General features: G+C 45.8%; 1 protein-coding gene and 1 long non-coding RNA gene across 4 annotated transcripts in view; one reads left to right on the top strand and one right to left on the bottom strand.

The window, feature by feature from the left end:
• Positions 1-1,322: 1,322 nt before the first annotated feature.
• NRP2 (neuropilin 2) overlaps positions 1,323-17,216 on the bottom strand; it is a 119,229-nt gene continuing 103,335 nt past the window's right edge. For both annotated transcript variants that reach the window (XM_055573213.1, XM_055573214.1), the window contains exons 16-17: positions 5,686-5,736; positions 1,323-3,351 (exon numbers count right to left, since the gene is read on the bottom strand). In XM_055573213.1, coding sequence (XP_055429188.1) covers positions 3,047-3,351; positions 5,686-5,736 — 356 coding nt within the window. In that variant the 3' untranslated portion in view covers positions 1,323-3,046. The remainder of the gene's footprint in view (positions 3,352-5,685; positions 5,737-17,216) is intronic.
• Positions 4,068-10,246, top strand: LOC129646677 (uncharacterized). Of its 2 annotated transcripts, XR_008712114.1 has the most exons (5): positions 4,068-4,450; positions 6,661-6,721; positions 7,548-7,696; positions 8,955-9,113; positions 9,648-9,777. It is a non-coding gene; the product is annotated as an uncharacterized LOC129646677 (long non-coding RNA). The 2 variants fall into 2 exon arrangements; XR_008712115.1 differs by lacking the exon at positions 6,661-6,721 and having other exon boundaries at positions 9,648-10,246.

The following is a 17,216-nucleotide window of genomic DNA, read 5'->3' as shown; positions in this document are numbered from 1 at the left end:
TTGTCTCCAATAAAAAATGCAGAAAAATATCTCTGGTATAATGTTTATTTAAATAGTAATCTTAAAAAGGTTTTATACAAATCATATAAACACAGTTTGACATTGTTGTTTATTTTTTACATTGAAGAATCACAGTAAAAGCTCTCAAGTTCCCTTGATCTGGCTCAGCCAGTGGATGGTCAAATACCTTTAACAGCTAACCTTGGAAAAGTTAACCTCCTGTGTGACAGTTTAACTTTTCCCCTTGTTTTCTTGCCATTCATGCTCATTCCTCAGACCCTCATTCCTGTCAACTCCCCATGCCCACACCTAAGAGAGGAAGCAGCCCTGTGGTCCTGTTGACCGCCTAGTCCGGGAGAGCGCGGAGGTAATGTGTCATTCAGTACAAGGCATAAAAGGAGATCAATACTGTGAGTTGGGTTTCCCAGGGGGAAGGAGTCAAGGAGATGGGTCAGCGAGCCTACCTGCAGACAGCAACAACAAATGCACCAGGGTGTCCCCTGGCCAGGTTATAATCGGGGTACTGTCTTACAACAGAACAGCCTCTGGGCCTGGTGAGGTATCTACATGTAGCTCTGGCTGGCCTGCTTTTGTTTAGCATCCGGAGCCCACTCAAGGGCTCAAACCAGCCAATGGTGAATATGGATATAGGACATTAGAGGGATGCAGGTTGAGTTGTACATAACTGAGAGGTGAACTGCGGGTCAGAGACAAGGCTGGTCTTTGGGGAGTTGATGAACGGCCCACGGGACTTGAGAGGGCCAGGGGCCTCAGTGTCAACTTTTGAACTCTCTTCTTCTGCAGGTTAACTCTGGAAACCCTTGGACGTGCTAACTTCTGGAACACTGAGTTACACGGGAAGGCGAAGAGGAAGTGGGCTAATTAAGAACTTGCTTCTGCCACACGCTCAGCTCAGGAGGGCCTGAAGCTAAGGCCTTGGGCTTGACAGCTTCACTTTTCACCTCTAACTACCACTGTGCCAACGAGTGCCAAGATCAGCAGTGACACTCGGGCCTAGGTCAAAGTCACAACACCACCACTGAGTCCCACGTGACCATTCACATACACAGTAGATACAGAGAACTCAAAGACTGCAAAGACACACACACATAGGAATAAATAGCTGTCGGTATGAACTCTCCCTCTCTTCACACAGAACACTGTGACATTACCATTTGAACTAGCATTTTCATAAGTTAACATCGAAAGGAACCAGCTGGTCCCATTCACCCTTCCCCTTTCACCTGGGTATGAGACAAATGACATCGTGGGTGACCATAGCAGCAAAAAATGGTCTGACAGTTCACTGATTCACAATAGGCTGGGCATACTGTTTGGGTTTCAAATGTATTTCCAGCACACAGGCAAGCTGTAGGTGTTACTACAAAATCAAGATTTGGATCCTGGCGCGGACAATCTTCTCCTTCACACAGTTTCATGAGATTCCAGATGCCTCCCCTTCTAGAGCAGTTGAGAGTCATCTAGGGCTACGATTACCACTCGGGTGGCAGGCCTTACTCCATCCATAGGATGAGTGGTGTGGGGGAAGCTGGGTGTGGAGCCACTGGGTGAGGGAGGAGGAATAGAGGAATGCCTTAACTTGTATGGTATTCACTGATTTCTACATAGAAGGAAAATACATTTTTTTCTTCATTTTTTCAAGGCACTTAATAAAAAAAAAATACATAAATTGGTGTGTGTGTGGGTGGGTGTATGTAAGAACACAGGTCTCTCTGGGGTTGAAGCAGCATTAGCATTTTGGTCCACAGGGCGTGCAGACTTTTGGTTAGAACCAGCTCTCAGGCACTGCAGTGCTGCTGATGCTTCTGAAAGGTGGAGGTGGTGGCTGTCACCCCAAGGAGAAGTCTGTGTTTACTAGCTTAACAGAGACAGATGTATCAGAATGTCTTTTCCAGTCCTCTCAGTCTTTGCGATCACATGACCACAGACGATGGACTTCTTTTTCTCTCTCCACTGTTCTCTTCCTTTCCCGTCAGTTGTCACTAGTGATGTCTCACTGATGGACGAACATACTGATAGCTTATATTTCCCCCACCCCATCTCAGAGAATGTCAAACAATGCTGTTTCCTGGGGCTTAAGAGACCTGACAATGAGTGTGTGTGCATGGGTGTACATGTGTGTGCATGCTTGTATGTGTGTGCACGTGTGGTGCATGTGTGCATGCTTTAGAAGAACAAGGACAAAGGAAAAGAAAAAGCAAAACCACCACCAGAGGCCCCACAAAGTAGCCTCACAGCCACACGTTCTGGGTCTAGACTGAATGAATGGCTCCTATTCACAAAGCACGTTAAGGCTTGTCCGCTTCTAGCATGGAGGCGCTTCTACGGATTTTGACGTGTGAAGTTTTCTTTCTGGTTTGTTTTAAATCGCATATAAGAAAGAGCTGTTCATGCTGACCCTAAAATGGCAATTTTCCCCTGGATAAAAAAAGTTAAAGGCAACAACATCCTACCGAAATGCTAGGACTGGAAATGGCAGCTTGTCAAGTTGGCTGGCAGAAGCTATACCACAGCAAATCCCGGAAGTCATGAGACGATCGGAGGGTGGGATAAACTGGATGGCTTTTTGGGGGAATTTATTTTCTAAAGATGGAGAGTCTGAAAAGACTCTGCTTTCCAAGCGTTGATTAGGAAGAAAAAGCAGAGACTACTGACCACCACTCTGTTCTATTCTGGAAAAGTCATTCTCTTCTGTCTCTTTGAGTTGCTCACAGACCAAAGAAATAAAACAGAATTAGTAACAAACTCACAAACAAAATAGAACTGTGACCACCAAAGAGATGAGCGCCCATCCTTGTCCCAGCAAATGATTCAGCCACGTGGTCTGAGGTGGGTCCCAACCCCCTGAAAGACTGCATTTCCCTGCTTCCCTCGACTTGCCTGTCTGTTCTGTCCACACCTTCAGTATTCTGGATCGGTTGGATCGAGATTATGGCATTCAGTTTCCAAAGGGAAAAAAAAATTGTAATTTCCACTAGCCCCTCTTGCTGGAATGAAATGTCAGGTGCGATTTGGGTGCAATCTGTCAGGCCTCTGAGCAGCACTTCTGGTGGTTCATCTTGACCTTGTGCTTGAGGCCGTCGTAGAGCTCGAAGTTGTAGTTCTCCAGCGTGGTGCAGCTGCGGGAGCTCAGGCCAGAGTAGGAACAGGTGCAGTAGAGCAGAAGCCCCGCACACGTGGCCCCGAGGAGGACGCCCAGCGAGCTCATGGCAATGATGGTGATAAGAATGGGGTCTAGAGTGTAAAGCCAACTCTTCTCTTTGTCAGCCAGAGGGGCCCCAGACCCGGAGGTTGGGGAAGAAGAGTTGCTCCAGTCCACCTCGTAGTCATCTAGGATGTAAAGGACACGAGAGACTGCAGACACTGCTTCTTTTAGAAATAACTGAGACTCCCCCCATCCCAGTTCAGAGGTTTTTCAGAACCTGAGGTTGAGCTGTTCGACACTGGAACTATACTGAAAGTGAAAGTCGCTCAGTTGTGTCTGACTCTTTGTGACTCCATGGACTATACAGTCCACGGAATTCTCCAGGCCAGAATCCTGGAGTGGGTAGCCTTTCCCTTCTTCAGGGGATCTTCCCAACCCAGGGATCAAACCCAGGTCTCTTGCATTGCAGGCGGATTCTTTACCAGCTGAGCCAAAAGGGAAGCCCTGCTTGGCTTCAAAACCCAGCCCCACCTTGTCCTCGCTGTGTAACCTTGGGCAAGTTATTTGGTTTCTCTTTGCCTCAGTTCATTCATCTGTGAAATGGCACTACTAATAACTTCACAGGGTTGTTAGGAGGTTTGAATGAATTAACATTTGCACAGTGCTTGGTGTCCAGCACAAAGTAAGTATGGTCTAAGTATCTGATACTTAAACAGTTTGAGTCAGAATAAGTGAGCTTAGATTTTCACAGGGTGCCTTTAGAGCTCTTGGAATGGCCCTCTGTTCTGTACACCCTTCTTCCTTTGTCTCCTTACCCCTTACCTCCAGCTGCTTCATGTTAAATCAAAGAACAGGCTGAGACTATTTCAACATGACGAGTTCTCCAATTTGGCATTCCTGGCCATCCAAGCAGATTTTTTTTTTTTTTTTTTGATCCACCAGGCCTCACGACCTAAACTTTACCTTACTGCTATGTGTTACAGATTCAGATGTTGAATTCTGACCCCTAGTACCTCACAATGTGACCTTACTTTGAGGATAGGTCTTTGCTGAGGTAGTCAAGTTAATATGAGGTCCTTAGGGTGGGCCCTAATCTAGTATGACCAGTGTCCTTGTAAAAAGGGGAAATCTGGAGGCAGATACAGGTGGGAGAATACCATGGAAACATGGAGATAGCCATTTACAAGCCAAGGAAAAAGGTTTGGTCCACATCCTTCCCTCACAGGCCACAGAAGAAGCCAGCCCTGTTGGTACCTTGATCTTGGACTTCTAGCCTCTAGAACGGTGAGAAAATAAATTTCTGTTGTTTAATCCACCCAGTTTGCAGTATTTTATCATGGCCACTCAAGCAAACTAGTATATTTCTATAGTGTGATCAAGGCATGACCACATCTCTGGCAAATTTTGTGGGATTTCCTAATAATCCCATGAAGAAGGCAGGGTGATACTATAATTTGAAAAAAAAGATGAGGAACTGAGGCTTTGAGAAATTAAGTGATTAGGTAACTCACTCAAGTGCCCAGAGTTAGCAAAGAGTTAAACTAGGACTAGAAATCAGGCTTTCTGCATCCTCATCTTTTACTCTTTCTACCCCATCTAGGGCTTCTGCTGCTTGATCTATCGCAGCCTTTCTGTGAAGGCCAGTTGTGCAGCTTTGCCCATAAAAGGAACGTTAGACCAGGCTTTGCAGGGGGAGTCTGCATTCAGTTAACAAGGTGCTGTTTGGGTTAGTCACTCTGTTTCTATAACTACACTTGAAGTGTTTGATTAAGGTCAGGTTAAAAAAAGCAGCTCTATAAACTGCTCTTCTTAAAGGCATCAGTCTTGGTCTAAAGCTGCTCTTTGAGGCGAACCTTAGTGATCTCTCTTGGAGATCAACTCTGGTTCTCAGAGACGCCTAGAGAGACCTGTGCTCCTCTGAGTGAAGGAAAGATATTACATCTGGGTGTTTGCTCAGTGCCCCTCCAGTCAGGACTCCTGCTTTAGCCTCATGGAATATGTGTATTTGAAGTAGGAAAACAGAGCTTGGAATAAGTATGAAAAATGAGATAGGTAGTGTGGATGAGACCTAAATCCTGCAACGAGCCCCACCTTGGTTCCTGAAAGCCATGGAATCAGAAATCTCAGCAGGCCTGAAGGAATGTTCACACTGACAGTTATCCACTAAGCTCTTTTTGGAAGTAGGTCAATGGGTTCAAGCAGTGACATGTATAGAGGAGCCTGGCTTTCACTTCTAAAGGGTTTATTCAGATCTGAAGTTCATCAGTGTCAAAAGTTGCCCAAAGTAGGGGACCTATTTCAGATTAGGCAGAGGAAACTCAATAAACTTTCTAACTCTCTAAATTTGACTTTGATAGAGACATTGATGGCTTCTTCATTCCTCTCTGGATTCTTGTCACATATTTCTGGCTGATAGTTCTGAATTCTGGCCCTCCTATACCCTGGGCATTATTTTTGTTGATAGCTTTATAGCCAAACTTGACTTTCATGATTATCTTCTAAATCATAACAACACTTACCATCAATTTCATCCTCGTAGCCCTCTCTCCCATGTATTTCTGGGATGTCCACTATAACAAGAAAGAAAATTTAAAAAAATCAGTCATAACAGGTTTGAGTGGCTAAAAGGCAGAGATGCCACCTTGCTGAAAATGACTCCCCAGCATTGTGGGAAGCTAAAAAATCGCATCTGCTTCTAGATCATTTAGTATTGCAGATTACTGGATCCATCCCCCTTCAAATGACTTGACTTTACTTCCAACAACAACCAGAAGAACAGAAACAATAAGAAAGGCCTTAAGTGCCCAGTAGATGCTTGCTTGTATCTTTATAATAACTGTTCTTTACAACCACTGTAGGTCTGAGTTTTATCTAAGGCAACTTCAGTGGTCTCTCATGTCCATCATCAGTCGCATGACTGTAATGTTCATCTGGTATAGCACACGACCCCTCCTCATGAATGCATCTAAGTGGACACAAAGCATAAGAGTATAAAAGTTTCTCCTCTGGATTGCAATAAATGTAATTTAAGTCACATTTCATCATTATATGTTTTAATGTATTTATAGAACTAGAACTGGAAAGAATGTTATAACGCCTGTCCACCCCCACATATCCATGCTAATACTTTTCTCTTTCCTTCCCAGTCTATTTTTCCCATTGGCTTTCTTCACGGTTTAGAATAGATCAAACATAGGCACCCAACCTGACTCGCCCAGGCTTGAATAGAGCTAAGTTAATTTACTCCGAATTTTCTCCAGTATTATCACTGTCTATCTTTTTCTTTTTTTATGATAATTTTTTTGGGGGAAGGGGGGTGGCTAATACAGGTCTCTATTTACTTTGCTGTCCATCTTATAGAAATCAGAGCCAATGGAAATTACCTGTCTAAAAGGGTAAAATATTTAAAAAAGAGAATCAAATATGTGATGAAGAACAGGGTCTTATCATTTCTTCCTGTCTTATGAGCTAATTATGCCTGTCCTGGCTATCAGGTCAAAGCGGCACCAGCGAATGTATGTGGCCCTTCAGAAATTTCATTCAACTCAAAGTCAGGTGAGCTACCTTGATGTCAGCACTATAAATTTATATCCAAACAAGTCAAGACTGAACACAAACTCAAGCTTCCAAAGAGCTAAACTATCAAACAAGAGGAACAAAAGGACTTCAGACCAGCCTGAACGTCTCCCTCATCCGCACAAAATCTCGGGGAAGATCGACTTGATCATGACCTGAACTGAGGATCGATCCATCACTGCCATGCTTGGCATTCAGTCTTTCTCTGGAGGCAGAGGTTTTCATTCCATTAGAAGTCTTCCTCATTCCTGGCCAAAGTGCTAAAGCACAGTCTCATCCTCTTCGTCACCAGTGAGGGATGTGGAAAACAAAATGCCAAGACCCCACTGGAAAGGATGAATGCCACATGGCACCGATCCTCCATAAATCCAGTCTGTTCCTGGCATGTTTGTAGCACAGCAACTCGTACCTGCAGGCCCCGCCAACTTCTGCACCTCAGTGCCCATCCCTACACTATTCTCCAGGCCTCTACAATGCAGGCTGTGCCCTTGGAATGAAGACGGAAACATGAATCAACAAGAGGCAGGTGGTATCTGTCATAGGGATCAAATCAGGCTCGTGGAAATTAACTCTGAGGTTTTTTTGTTTTTTGTTTTTTTTAAATCTTACGAGAAAAACAAACATGGAAGAAAACCATCACATTTCTAACAATTAATCATATTTATGGGATGCTTATATGTCTTAACACCTTCATGGTTAAAAGAAGCAGAACACTGGATAAGAAAGAATATGTGGATCAACCCAGGATGAAAACTGCAGGGCTCCTGCCAGTGACTTTTGGGCCAAATCCTGTTCTTGCTTTTAGGGATTCCATCTCTGCCAAGGATGTGACAAAGTTTTGGAGGCTAGAGTGCCATCTTGCTCCATCTCACACCCTCAGCGAAGAATTCTTAACACACTATTGATCACCAGCTGGAAAGGAGTGGATGTGGCATTGATCTTGGAGGAAAAAGGGTAAGAGGATGGTAATGACTATGAGAACATTTTGTCCCAGGAGATCACAGCCACTTGTCTCTGTGGGCAGAGGACTGGATGAGATGACCCTTCCTCCCCCCCCAAAAAATAGGTCCATTTTTAAGGTTCTATGAAATTGATTACCCAGATGTGGCTGAGATTTCTGCACCTGGAGGATCAAAGGCTACTTCAGGTGAAGAACACTTTGGAGGCTTGACTTGGCTTTTTGCATAATCACTGCTCCCAGGAGTTTGGGTGAGTGGGAAGGGGTCAAAAAAAGGATAAGTTAATCAACATTTTCAAAAGCGCATCTGTTCATGAAGACTTAAAGAAAGAATGACCCACTGGGGAAAACCCCAATAAAGGGAACATTTGTACAAAAAGCCATTTACTTTGATAGTAATTTTCTCTAGTCCCCTTGCTAATATTCTTGATATCTGTGTTTGGTTAAGAGCTTTCTTTCTCAGAAGCCTCTTTGCTCTTCATGGGCCACTTTCCTTTTCTGTTGAGGCCAAGAGAGAAACTTCAGCTTGTTTCCTCAGAATGCTGGCAGGGTGTGTGGATGTCCACTGGGTCCCTGTAGTTCTAGTAAAGAAAAGGCAGGGGTGGGTTGGAAGGAGGAGGAGTGAGCCAGGAGCTCAAGGCAGAGACTGGAAGCGGCACCTTCCCAGGCAGGGGACATAACAGCCAGCGAATGGAGACCTGACCGGGGAAGAGAGGCAGAGCAGGGACCTGGAACTTAACTTTGTAAATGAGGAAAAACTTGGAGAGGACATTCCAGGACTCTTTTAGGAGGTGTGTGTGTTTGTGAGTGGGTTGACGGAGAGTGCAGTGAGCCCCACCCTTAAAAGAACGCAGATCAGGAATGCATCTTACCACCCACACGACTTCCACCTTCAACCTTTGTGCTTACATGACCCTGCTTCCTTCTGGGCCCCCGTGTGGATTCAGGCTCAGGTCAGTCTGACTCCAAAACCTGAATTCTGACTCCCAGTACTGTACTGGGGCCAGAGAAGACCCTCCTCCTTCAACTCCTCCACCTGTGCACACAAGTTCTCTGGCTATGGGCAGAACAATGCATTTCACCTAAATCATCCCTGTGTTTGTGTGTGCTTGGTCACATTTGACTCTTTGTAGCCCTCCAGGCTCCTCTGTCCATGGAATTCCCCAGGCAAGAATACTGGAGTGGGTTGCCATTTCCTCCTCCAGGGGAATCTTCCCTACCCAGGGATCAAACCCACGTCTCTTGCATTGGCAGACGTCTTCTTTATCACTGCACCACCTGGGAAGACCATTCCAATGGAGAGAACAGTCTGCCTTGTCTTCATCCCAGTGGGCTGGATACACAGTGTCTGGCTGTTTGCCTGCGTTGCTGGCTCACCACTTTGATGGGAACTCACCAGGACTTCTCATGAATGTGAGGATGCGGTGATCTGAAATTTGGGGCTTCATGTTTTTCATGATAGACCTTATCCAGAGAGGGAAGGCGGGCTTTCATTGTTCATAGAGCAGTGTTCACTTACCGACTACCAGCCAATCAGCCAATTCTCATTAAGAAGGTCGACTACGTGCCAGGGAACCATACAGAGGAGTTTGGGAAATGAAGATGTATGGGACCTGGTGTCTACAACCAAGGCCCTTCAGTGTGATTAGGAAGCAAGGACTCACCGTGCCAAAATAGTACAAAAGAAAGGGGGCTGTTGTGGAGGGACCTCAAAGTGCTGATGGAGTTGGGGGCAGGGACTGGGCAAATGAGGGTGAGCCACTGCTGGGAAAAATGTGGGAGGACGAGGCAGCGGCTTTGGAATGGAGGCTGCTGCCAGGGGTGGGGAGAAGACAGGGAGTCCAGCTCCTTTCTCTGATGGGTATGGATGGTCTCAAACATGGCACCTGAGCCTTTAAGCTCGTACACTGATCTCTTGGTTTGGGGTGTGAATTCATTTTTTTTTAGATCCACTGAAGAATTCAAAGAGATTGCCTTGCCTGGTCACAGATCTCCTTATATGTCCCTACATCAGAGTCACGTCTCTGCCCACCTCCCTGCACCAGCTGCTGCAGACCAGAGCATGAGGAAGAAGAACTCATGAGTGCCTGGAAGGTAGCTGAACAGAATTTTGAGAACTAAGTGATTAGAGTAGCCACTACTTAGAAAACAAACAAAAAATCCAATTCAGGAAAACCTGGTCTTTTCATATTGACATTGCATCTCAGGCCAAATGGTCCCCTTGTTTCCCTTAGCATTGCAGAGAGGTGGGTTAGGTACCCAGTGAAGAGTGAGTCAAGGTCTTATCTGTCTCCTATTATCCTGATTTTCCAGAACAAAAGACACTATAGTGGCTATTTACCAAGACATCCTCTGGACTGTTCAGGAACCCCCCTCCACCCAGGAAGAGTCGAATATTCCCCAGCATCCTTGTCAGTAAATTGCAAAGGTATAGCACAAAAGAGGAACAGCCATACCAGTCACGAACCGAGCCTACTCTAGGGAGATGTGTATCTCCCAGAGGGGTTTGGAACACTGCCTGGCAGTGTAAGACCACACATGCCAGGCAGGGGAAATACCCCAGACACTCCAGCCTGCAAGTGGAAAATTCCCCCCGAGTGTGGTGTAGGTCTCAAACAAAAATGCTCTCTCTCATTTAGATTTTCCTTCCCACCCTTCCTCTCTCTTTACACACACACATACACACACACACACACATTTTGCTCTCTCCCTCATCTTTTTCTTTCCCTTCCCAAATTAGGATCCTTTGGGGTTAGAATGTTTTTCTGCAGTTACAGAAAAATTTGACCTTCCCTTTCACTACATCTCTCATATGCTGTGGTCACTGCAAGGGTATTTTCATTGACATTGTTCTGTTTAGTTTTTATATCAAAAAAAAGAGCTTCACAAGATCACTAAGAGAGTGAGGAGTCTGCCCCAAACCACTGGTTGCTTTTAGATAAATGGTTGAAGATCATCCTCAGGTCACTTGCACACTGATCAGGACACCAACATATGCTTGCTGGCTTTTCTCTGAAGAGTCTCTTCCAGGCCAGCTCCGAGCAGTGGCTTGAGAAGCCTGGTGGAAGCTGATGACAGATTGGCCACCCAGAACATGCAGTGGACACACTCAGGACTGCACCTGGAGGGGAGCACTTCGGGATATGGAGGAGCACTGGGCTGGGAGCACTGCCCTGGGAGCGGACTGCCTGCTCATCAGAGTTCCACCACTCCACTCAGGTGTGGGGGCTAGGATGAGCATCTAAGCACCCTGTGTCTCAGCTTCTTCCCCTGTACAGTAAGCACCAGTGTTCTCTCTTGCCCCAAAACCCTATTGTCTTTACAGGAAGACAATGAGAAAGCTACGATGGTCTTTCTTTTGAGGGCTGCCTGAAAAGGCCGATATTAGATAAGGCAGCTTCTGCAGAAAAGAGCTCAGTGCCCCAGTCTTTACCCCAGGTCTGTCCTCTTCTGGGTGCGTCCCACCTGAAGTCGTCCACCTTAAGTTCTGCGGGGACGGAGAAGACCACGCAATGGACAGGTGGGGGAAGCCACGAGACCCCATGTTTTCAATACTTGCTCATTTGGCTTAGAAATCAATCCTGCTAACTGGCAACTGAAGAACTGACAGATCAGGTAAATAGTGTCCCAAATTTGAAGACTCCACCTTAGCTATGGTGGGGCTGATAAAACCAGGTGAGAAGCCACTTAAACCACATGTCCACTCAACCTATCAAACTGCAATCAGCTTTTAAGACAAGGATCAAAGACATGCCTACACAGGAAATCATTGAAATCATTCATTTTCACAGATACCAAGTGTCATCACTTCTATTCAAAGAGGAAGAAATTGAGGAAGGAGAGTAGAAAAATGCAATAAGTCATTGAAGAGCTCGGCAGCAGACCTGAGAGTCAGCCACATTTTCGACACCTTGTTTGGGGCTGTGATTTATTTGGGATTAGCTCTTGGCCACTGAGAGTCCTTGTTGAGTTTGATTCCAAGTTCCTGAACCCCTCAGGTCAGTTAAATCACTGGACCATTCAAATGGGAGTAGCCTTCAGAAAATTCTCTCAGCCACTTTGTTTTGATCCCAGCAGGAGAAGCAACACTGTGATCTAAACAAATGAGAAATCATGAAGGACTAACAGATATTTCTTGGCTCTTCAATGTGTTTAATTTGATTTAATATTTAGTATTGGCTGAAGGTTCCTACTCCCTACCACACTTAATTTCCCTAATTCAGTTTGTTCATCCCCAGTTGCCATAAGGAGCCAAAAGTTCAGATGTAGATCAAAATTTTGCCAAAACTCCTCCATTAGAGTCAGGCTACTTGAGAGCCCTTCATCCCATGCTGGGTTTGGCTTGAATTTAGAAACACCACCAGAAGATCCTTTATCATGGGTTTTTATCTCTTGAACTATAGCCAAATGTATGCAAAGTCATGGAAAAAAATTTTTTTTTGCAGTTTTCAAATGGTTTCAAGCTGGAAAAGAAAAGGGGGCTTGATCTGTGATATTTAAGAAGACTTTGAACATGATTTTCAATTATTTTTAGTTGAGTTATCAGAAGGAAACACTAAAAAGGATTGAAAATATAGACTACAAATGAGAAGGTTGTGAAATGACCTAATAATACTTTCAAGTGTGGAGGCAGATGAGCAGCTGAGGCCAGAATGGCTCCACTGAGCCCCAATAATCCGCATGAAAATAAGAAAAAGGAGGCAGCCAGTAAAATGTTTAACTATAGATAGAGGCTTCATGATTGTGTAGGCTGGAAAAAACCCAGTAATGCTGATGGAGGAAAATTCTGGAATCTCTCCTTTGCTCTTCTTGTTGTTGTTCAGTTGTGTCTGACTCTTGGACCTGCAGCATGCCAGGCTTCCCTGACCTTCACTATCTCTCTGAGTTTGCTCAGACTCATGTCCATTGAGTGGATGATGCCATCCAATTATCTCATCCTCTGTCATCTCCTTTTCCTCCTACCTTCAGTCTTTCCCAGCATCAGGGTCTTTTCCAATGAGCTGGCTCTTCACATCATGTGGCCAAAGTATTGGAGCTTCAGCTTCAGCATCAGTCCTTTCAATGAATATTCAGGGTTGATTTCCTTTAGGACTGACTGGTTTGATCTCCTTGTTGTCCAAAAGACTCTCAAGTCTTCTCTAGCACCACAGTTCAAAAGCATCAATTCTTCAGCACTCAGCCTTCTTTATAGTCCGACTCTCACATCCTTACATGACTACTGGAAAAGCCATAGGTTTGACTAGATGGACCTTTGTCAGCAAAGTGATGTCTCTGCTTTTTAATATGCTCTCTAGATTTGTCATAGCTTTTCTTCCAAACATCAAATGTCTTTTAATTTTGTGGCTGCAGTTACCATTTGCAGTGATTTTGAGGCCCAAGAAAAGAAAATTTGTCACTGTTTCCACTTTTTCCCCATCTATTTACCATGATGGGACCAGATACCATGATCTTTGTTTTTTTGAATTAGGTTTTAAGCCAGCTATTTCACTCTCCTCTTTCACCCTCATCAAGAGGCTCTTTAGCTACTCTTCGCTTTCTTTGCTCTAGATCTTTGAAAAATCAGAGATTTTCATTCTTCATTACTGTAAGTGGAAGCCCCGACTTTAGGTTTGGTCTCCTGTATAAATGCAACGGGGCTTCCCAGGTGGCGCTAGTGGTCAAGAATCTGCCTGTCAATGCAGGAGACATAAGAGAGGCGGGTTCAATCCTGGAGTCAGGAAGATACCTTGGAGGAGAGTACGGCAACCCACTTCCGTCTTCTTGCTTGGAGAATCCCACGGACAGAGGAGCCGGGTGGGATACAGTCCCTAGGGTTGCACAAAATCGGATGACTGAAGCGACTTTGCATGCACGCATGCACATGAAGGATCTGACATGCTTTTCTGGTGGGAGGCCTTGGTGGAGGGAGGTGAAGAAAGTATAAGGATGCCCGAGGATGAGAAAAGGGGCCACCAAGAGAAGGGGAAGATGGACTTCCCTGGTGGTCCAGTGGTTAAGAATCCATCTGCTCATGCAGGGGACATGAGTTCGGTCCCTGATCCAGGAAGATTCTACCAGATGTGAAGCAACTAACCCCGAGCACCCCGGCTACCGAAGCCTCAGTACCTGGAGCCTGTGCTCTGCAATAAGAGAAGCCACTGCAACGAGTAGCTCTTGCACTGGAATGAAGAGTAGCCCTTGCTTGCCGCAACTAGAGAAAAGCCCTCACAGCAACAAAGACTCAGTGCAGCCAAAAAAAAAAAAAAAAAAAAAAATTAAAAAAGTAGAGACGGGAGAGGTGCAGAAGAGGAACAGTGGGGGCTAAAGATGAACTACACTCAATCCAATCGCGCATAGGTCAGTGGGGACAGGTCCTCCTTGAGGAAAGAGGATGGGACGGTGGCCCTGTCAGGTGTTTAGAGCCAGGAAGCTACGACAGCGCTGAGGGCTAAGGCTTCCCATAGACAGCATTACGAGCTTGTGCTCCTGGTCTTCAGTTGGCCAAGGCAGATGAAGCACCATGGGGCTCCTTGGGCCCCCGATATCAGCCCCTGTCTAGGTCCTAGTGGCTATCTTTCCACCTCAGTACCAGCTTCCCAGGTGGTGCTGGTGGTAAAGAACCTGCCTGCCAACTCAGGAGACATACGAGATGAGAGTTTCATCCCTAGGTGGGGAAGATTCCCGCAGAAGGGAATAGCTACCCACTATATGCAGATGATGGAGAAGGCAATGGCACCCCATCCAGTACTCTTGCCTGGAAAATCCCATGGATGGAGGAGCCTGGTGGGATGCAGTCCATGGGGTCGCTAAGAGTCGGACATGACTGAGCGAGTTCACTTTCACTTTTCACTTTCATGCACTGGAGAAGGAAATGGCAACCCACTCCAGTGTTCTTGCCTGGAGAATCCCAGGGACGGCAGACCCTGGTGGGCTGCCATCTATGGGGTCGCACAGAGTCGGACACAACTGAAGCGACTTAGCAGCAGCAGCATATGCAGATGACACCATCCTTATGGCAAAAAGTGAAGAGGAACTAAAAAGCCTCTTGATGAAGGTGAAATGGGAGAGTGAAAAAGTTTTCTTAAAGCTCAACATTCAGAAAACGAAGATAATGGCATCTGGTCCCATCACTTCATGGGAAATAGATGGGGAAACAGTGGAAACAGTGTCAGACTTTATTTTTTTGGGCTCCAAAATCACTGCAGATGGTGATTGCAGCCATGAAATTAAAAGACGCTTACTCCTTGGAAGGAAAGTTATGACCAACCTACATAGCATATTCACTATGCCATCACTTTGCCAACAAAGGTCCGTCTAGTCAAGACTATGGTTTTTCCAGTGGTCATGTATGGATGTGAGAGTTGGACTGTGAAGAAAGCTGAGCACCAAAGAATTGATGCTTTTGAACTGTGATGTTGGATAAAACTCTTGAGGGTCCCTTGGACTGCAAGGAGATCCAACCAGTGCATTCTAAAGGAAATTAGTCCTGGGTGTTCTTTGGAAGGACTGATGCTAAAGCTGAAACTCCAGTACTTTGGCCACCTCATGCGAAGAGTTGACTCAATGGAAAAGACTCTGATGCTGGGAGGGATTGGGGGCAGGAGGAGAAGGGGACAACAGAGGATGAGATGGCTGGATAGCTTCACGGACTCGATGGGTGTGAGTTTGAGTGAACTCCGGGAGTTGGTGATGGACAGGGAGGCCTGGCGTGCTGCAATTCATGGGGTTGCAAAGAGTCAGATACGACTGAGCGACTGAACTGAACTGAACTGATAGCATTCTTGCTTGGAAAATCCCATGGACAGAGGAGCCAGGTGGGGTCACAAAGAGTTGGACACGACTGAAGCGACTTAGCACACAGCACACACACCAGCTGTCACAAGTGCCCTAGAAAGCAATGAGGAAGACAACGCATCCCCCAAGATTCTTGTGTCCCTTCTCCCAGCCCCTTGGTGGCAGTAGGGAGACGCAAAGAGAGGAAAAGTTTAACAGACTGTGCGGAAATGAGCCTCAGTAACCAGCAGGCTGACTGAGAACAGGGCTTTGGTCAAGGCCACCTCGGGTTCAAAGCTTTCTCTGCATTCCCTTCATTACTGGAGTTGGTCGCTCTCTAGCGAGTTCCAGAGGACTCCAGTTCAGCATCCAGTTAATGAGTCCTGCGGCCTGAGAAAGAAATTGCCGCTATTGAAAGCCAGACCTGGAGCCCTATCACTCCTCTTCTGGATGAGAGCCTTTGCCTTTGGGTACATCAGTTAATGATACTACAAGGGTTCAGTTTTGCACAATTACACACAGAAGACAAAACAAGCTTGTGGTGTGTGTTTGTGTGTGGTGACATAGCTCTAGCTCACCCACATCTCGTTCTTGTGCTGCTCCCCGCAATTGAGCCATCAAGAGTTATACGCCCCCCCCAAAGAATTATATCCTAGCCTCATGCCCAAGACGCAGGAGTCCTGGATTTTTGGCAGGTTGGAGAAAGCGCAAAGATCTCCTGTATGGCTGTCACACTATCCATTATGCTCAGAGTCACACCACTATGACCACTTGGTCTAAGCGCACAGTAGAAATCAGGGTAACAACTCTTAAAAGAAATGGTGTTTTGGATTAATGGGTCTCTTGGCTTCTCTTCTACTTGCCATTCCTTACTGGAGCCACTTGGGGCTAGTAGCTTCCCCTGTACATTGAAACCTCCCACTGGAAAACCACCTTATCTACTACCCTTCCTCAGGTCACAGTAGCCCTGAAGCTCCTCAGAAAGGAGCTGGGTGCATCCTTCCAGCTGGGTAAGCCTGCTCCTCTCAGGGCTGTGGTCATGGTGGGGGCCCCAGGTACAAGGTCCCAAAGACGGGGGCCTTTCCATTGGCATGTGGGCTGGCTTGTGGCCGTTGGAATATTTTTTGTCTGTAGCACAATACCGTGTACTGACCTTAAAGAATGTTTTTTACATGAATTTTTTAGTAGAAAACATAAATAAATAACAGCAAGGCACAGCACAGTCACTCTTTGAAGAAACCAAGTGGAACTCATTAATCATGGCGAACAGGGCTCTGTCTGCTGAACTCAGGGATAGAATTAACTCCCGGGGCACAGTGGCCACAGTTCCAGTGAGCTGCGACTTATAGCCAGGCTCACATTCTCCACCAATGGGCATTGAAAAAGTCCCTGCAATTAAGATTTCCTTCGGTTAAAAGTGTCCTAAAGTTTTCCCCTGCAAGCACTCCCCCTAATTTAGAGAGACAGAGCCGGAGATTACGTGGCTTGTGCGCATGATAGGGGATATAAGGCAGGCTGTCCACTAGCTTGTTAGCATCTCAGATGGAGGCAGGTTCACTCTAAAAGGTAGACTCCAGGCTTCCAAGGCATCTATTGTAAAGTGTAAACAGGCACACCACTTGACCCACATATTCTATTCCAGAGAAACGTGAACAAAGAGACAACTGTAAGGATGTTCATTACAGTACTGTTTATCATTGTAAGAAAAACTAGACACAACCTGAATTCCCACCAGCAGGGAAGCAGTTAATAAACTATGGTACA

This window comes from Bubalus kerabau, chromosome 3 (assembly GCF_029407905.1).
Source record: "Bubalus kerabau isolate K-KA32 ecotype Philippines breed swamp buffalo chromosome 3, PCC_UOA_SB_1v2, whole genome shotgun sequence".
NCBI classification, from domain to species: domain Eukaryota; kingdom Metazoa; phylum Chordata; class Mammalia; order Artiodactyla; family Bovidae; genus Bubalus; species Bubalus kerabau.
Note: the sequence above shows the minus strand (reverse complement) of the source record. Positions and strands in the feature narration are given on the sequence as shown.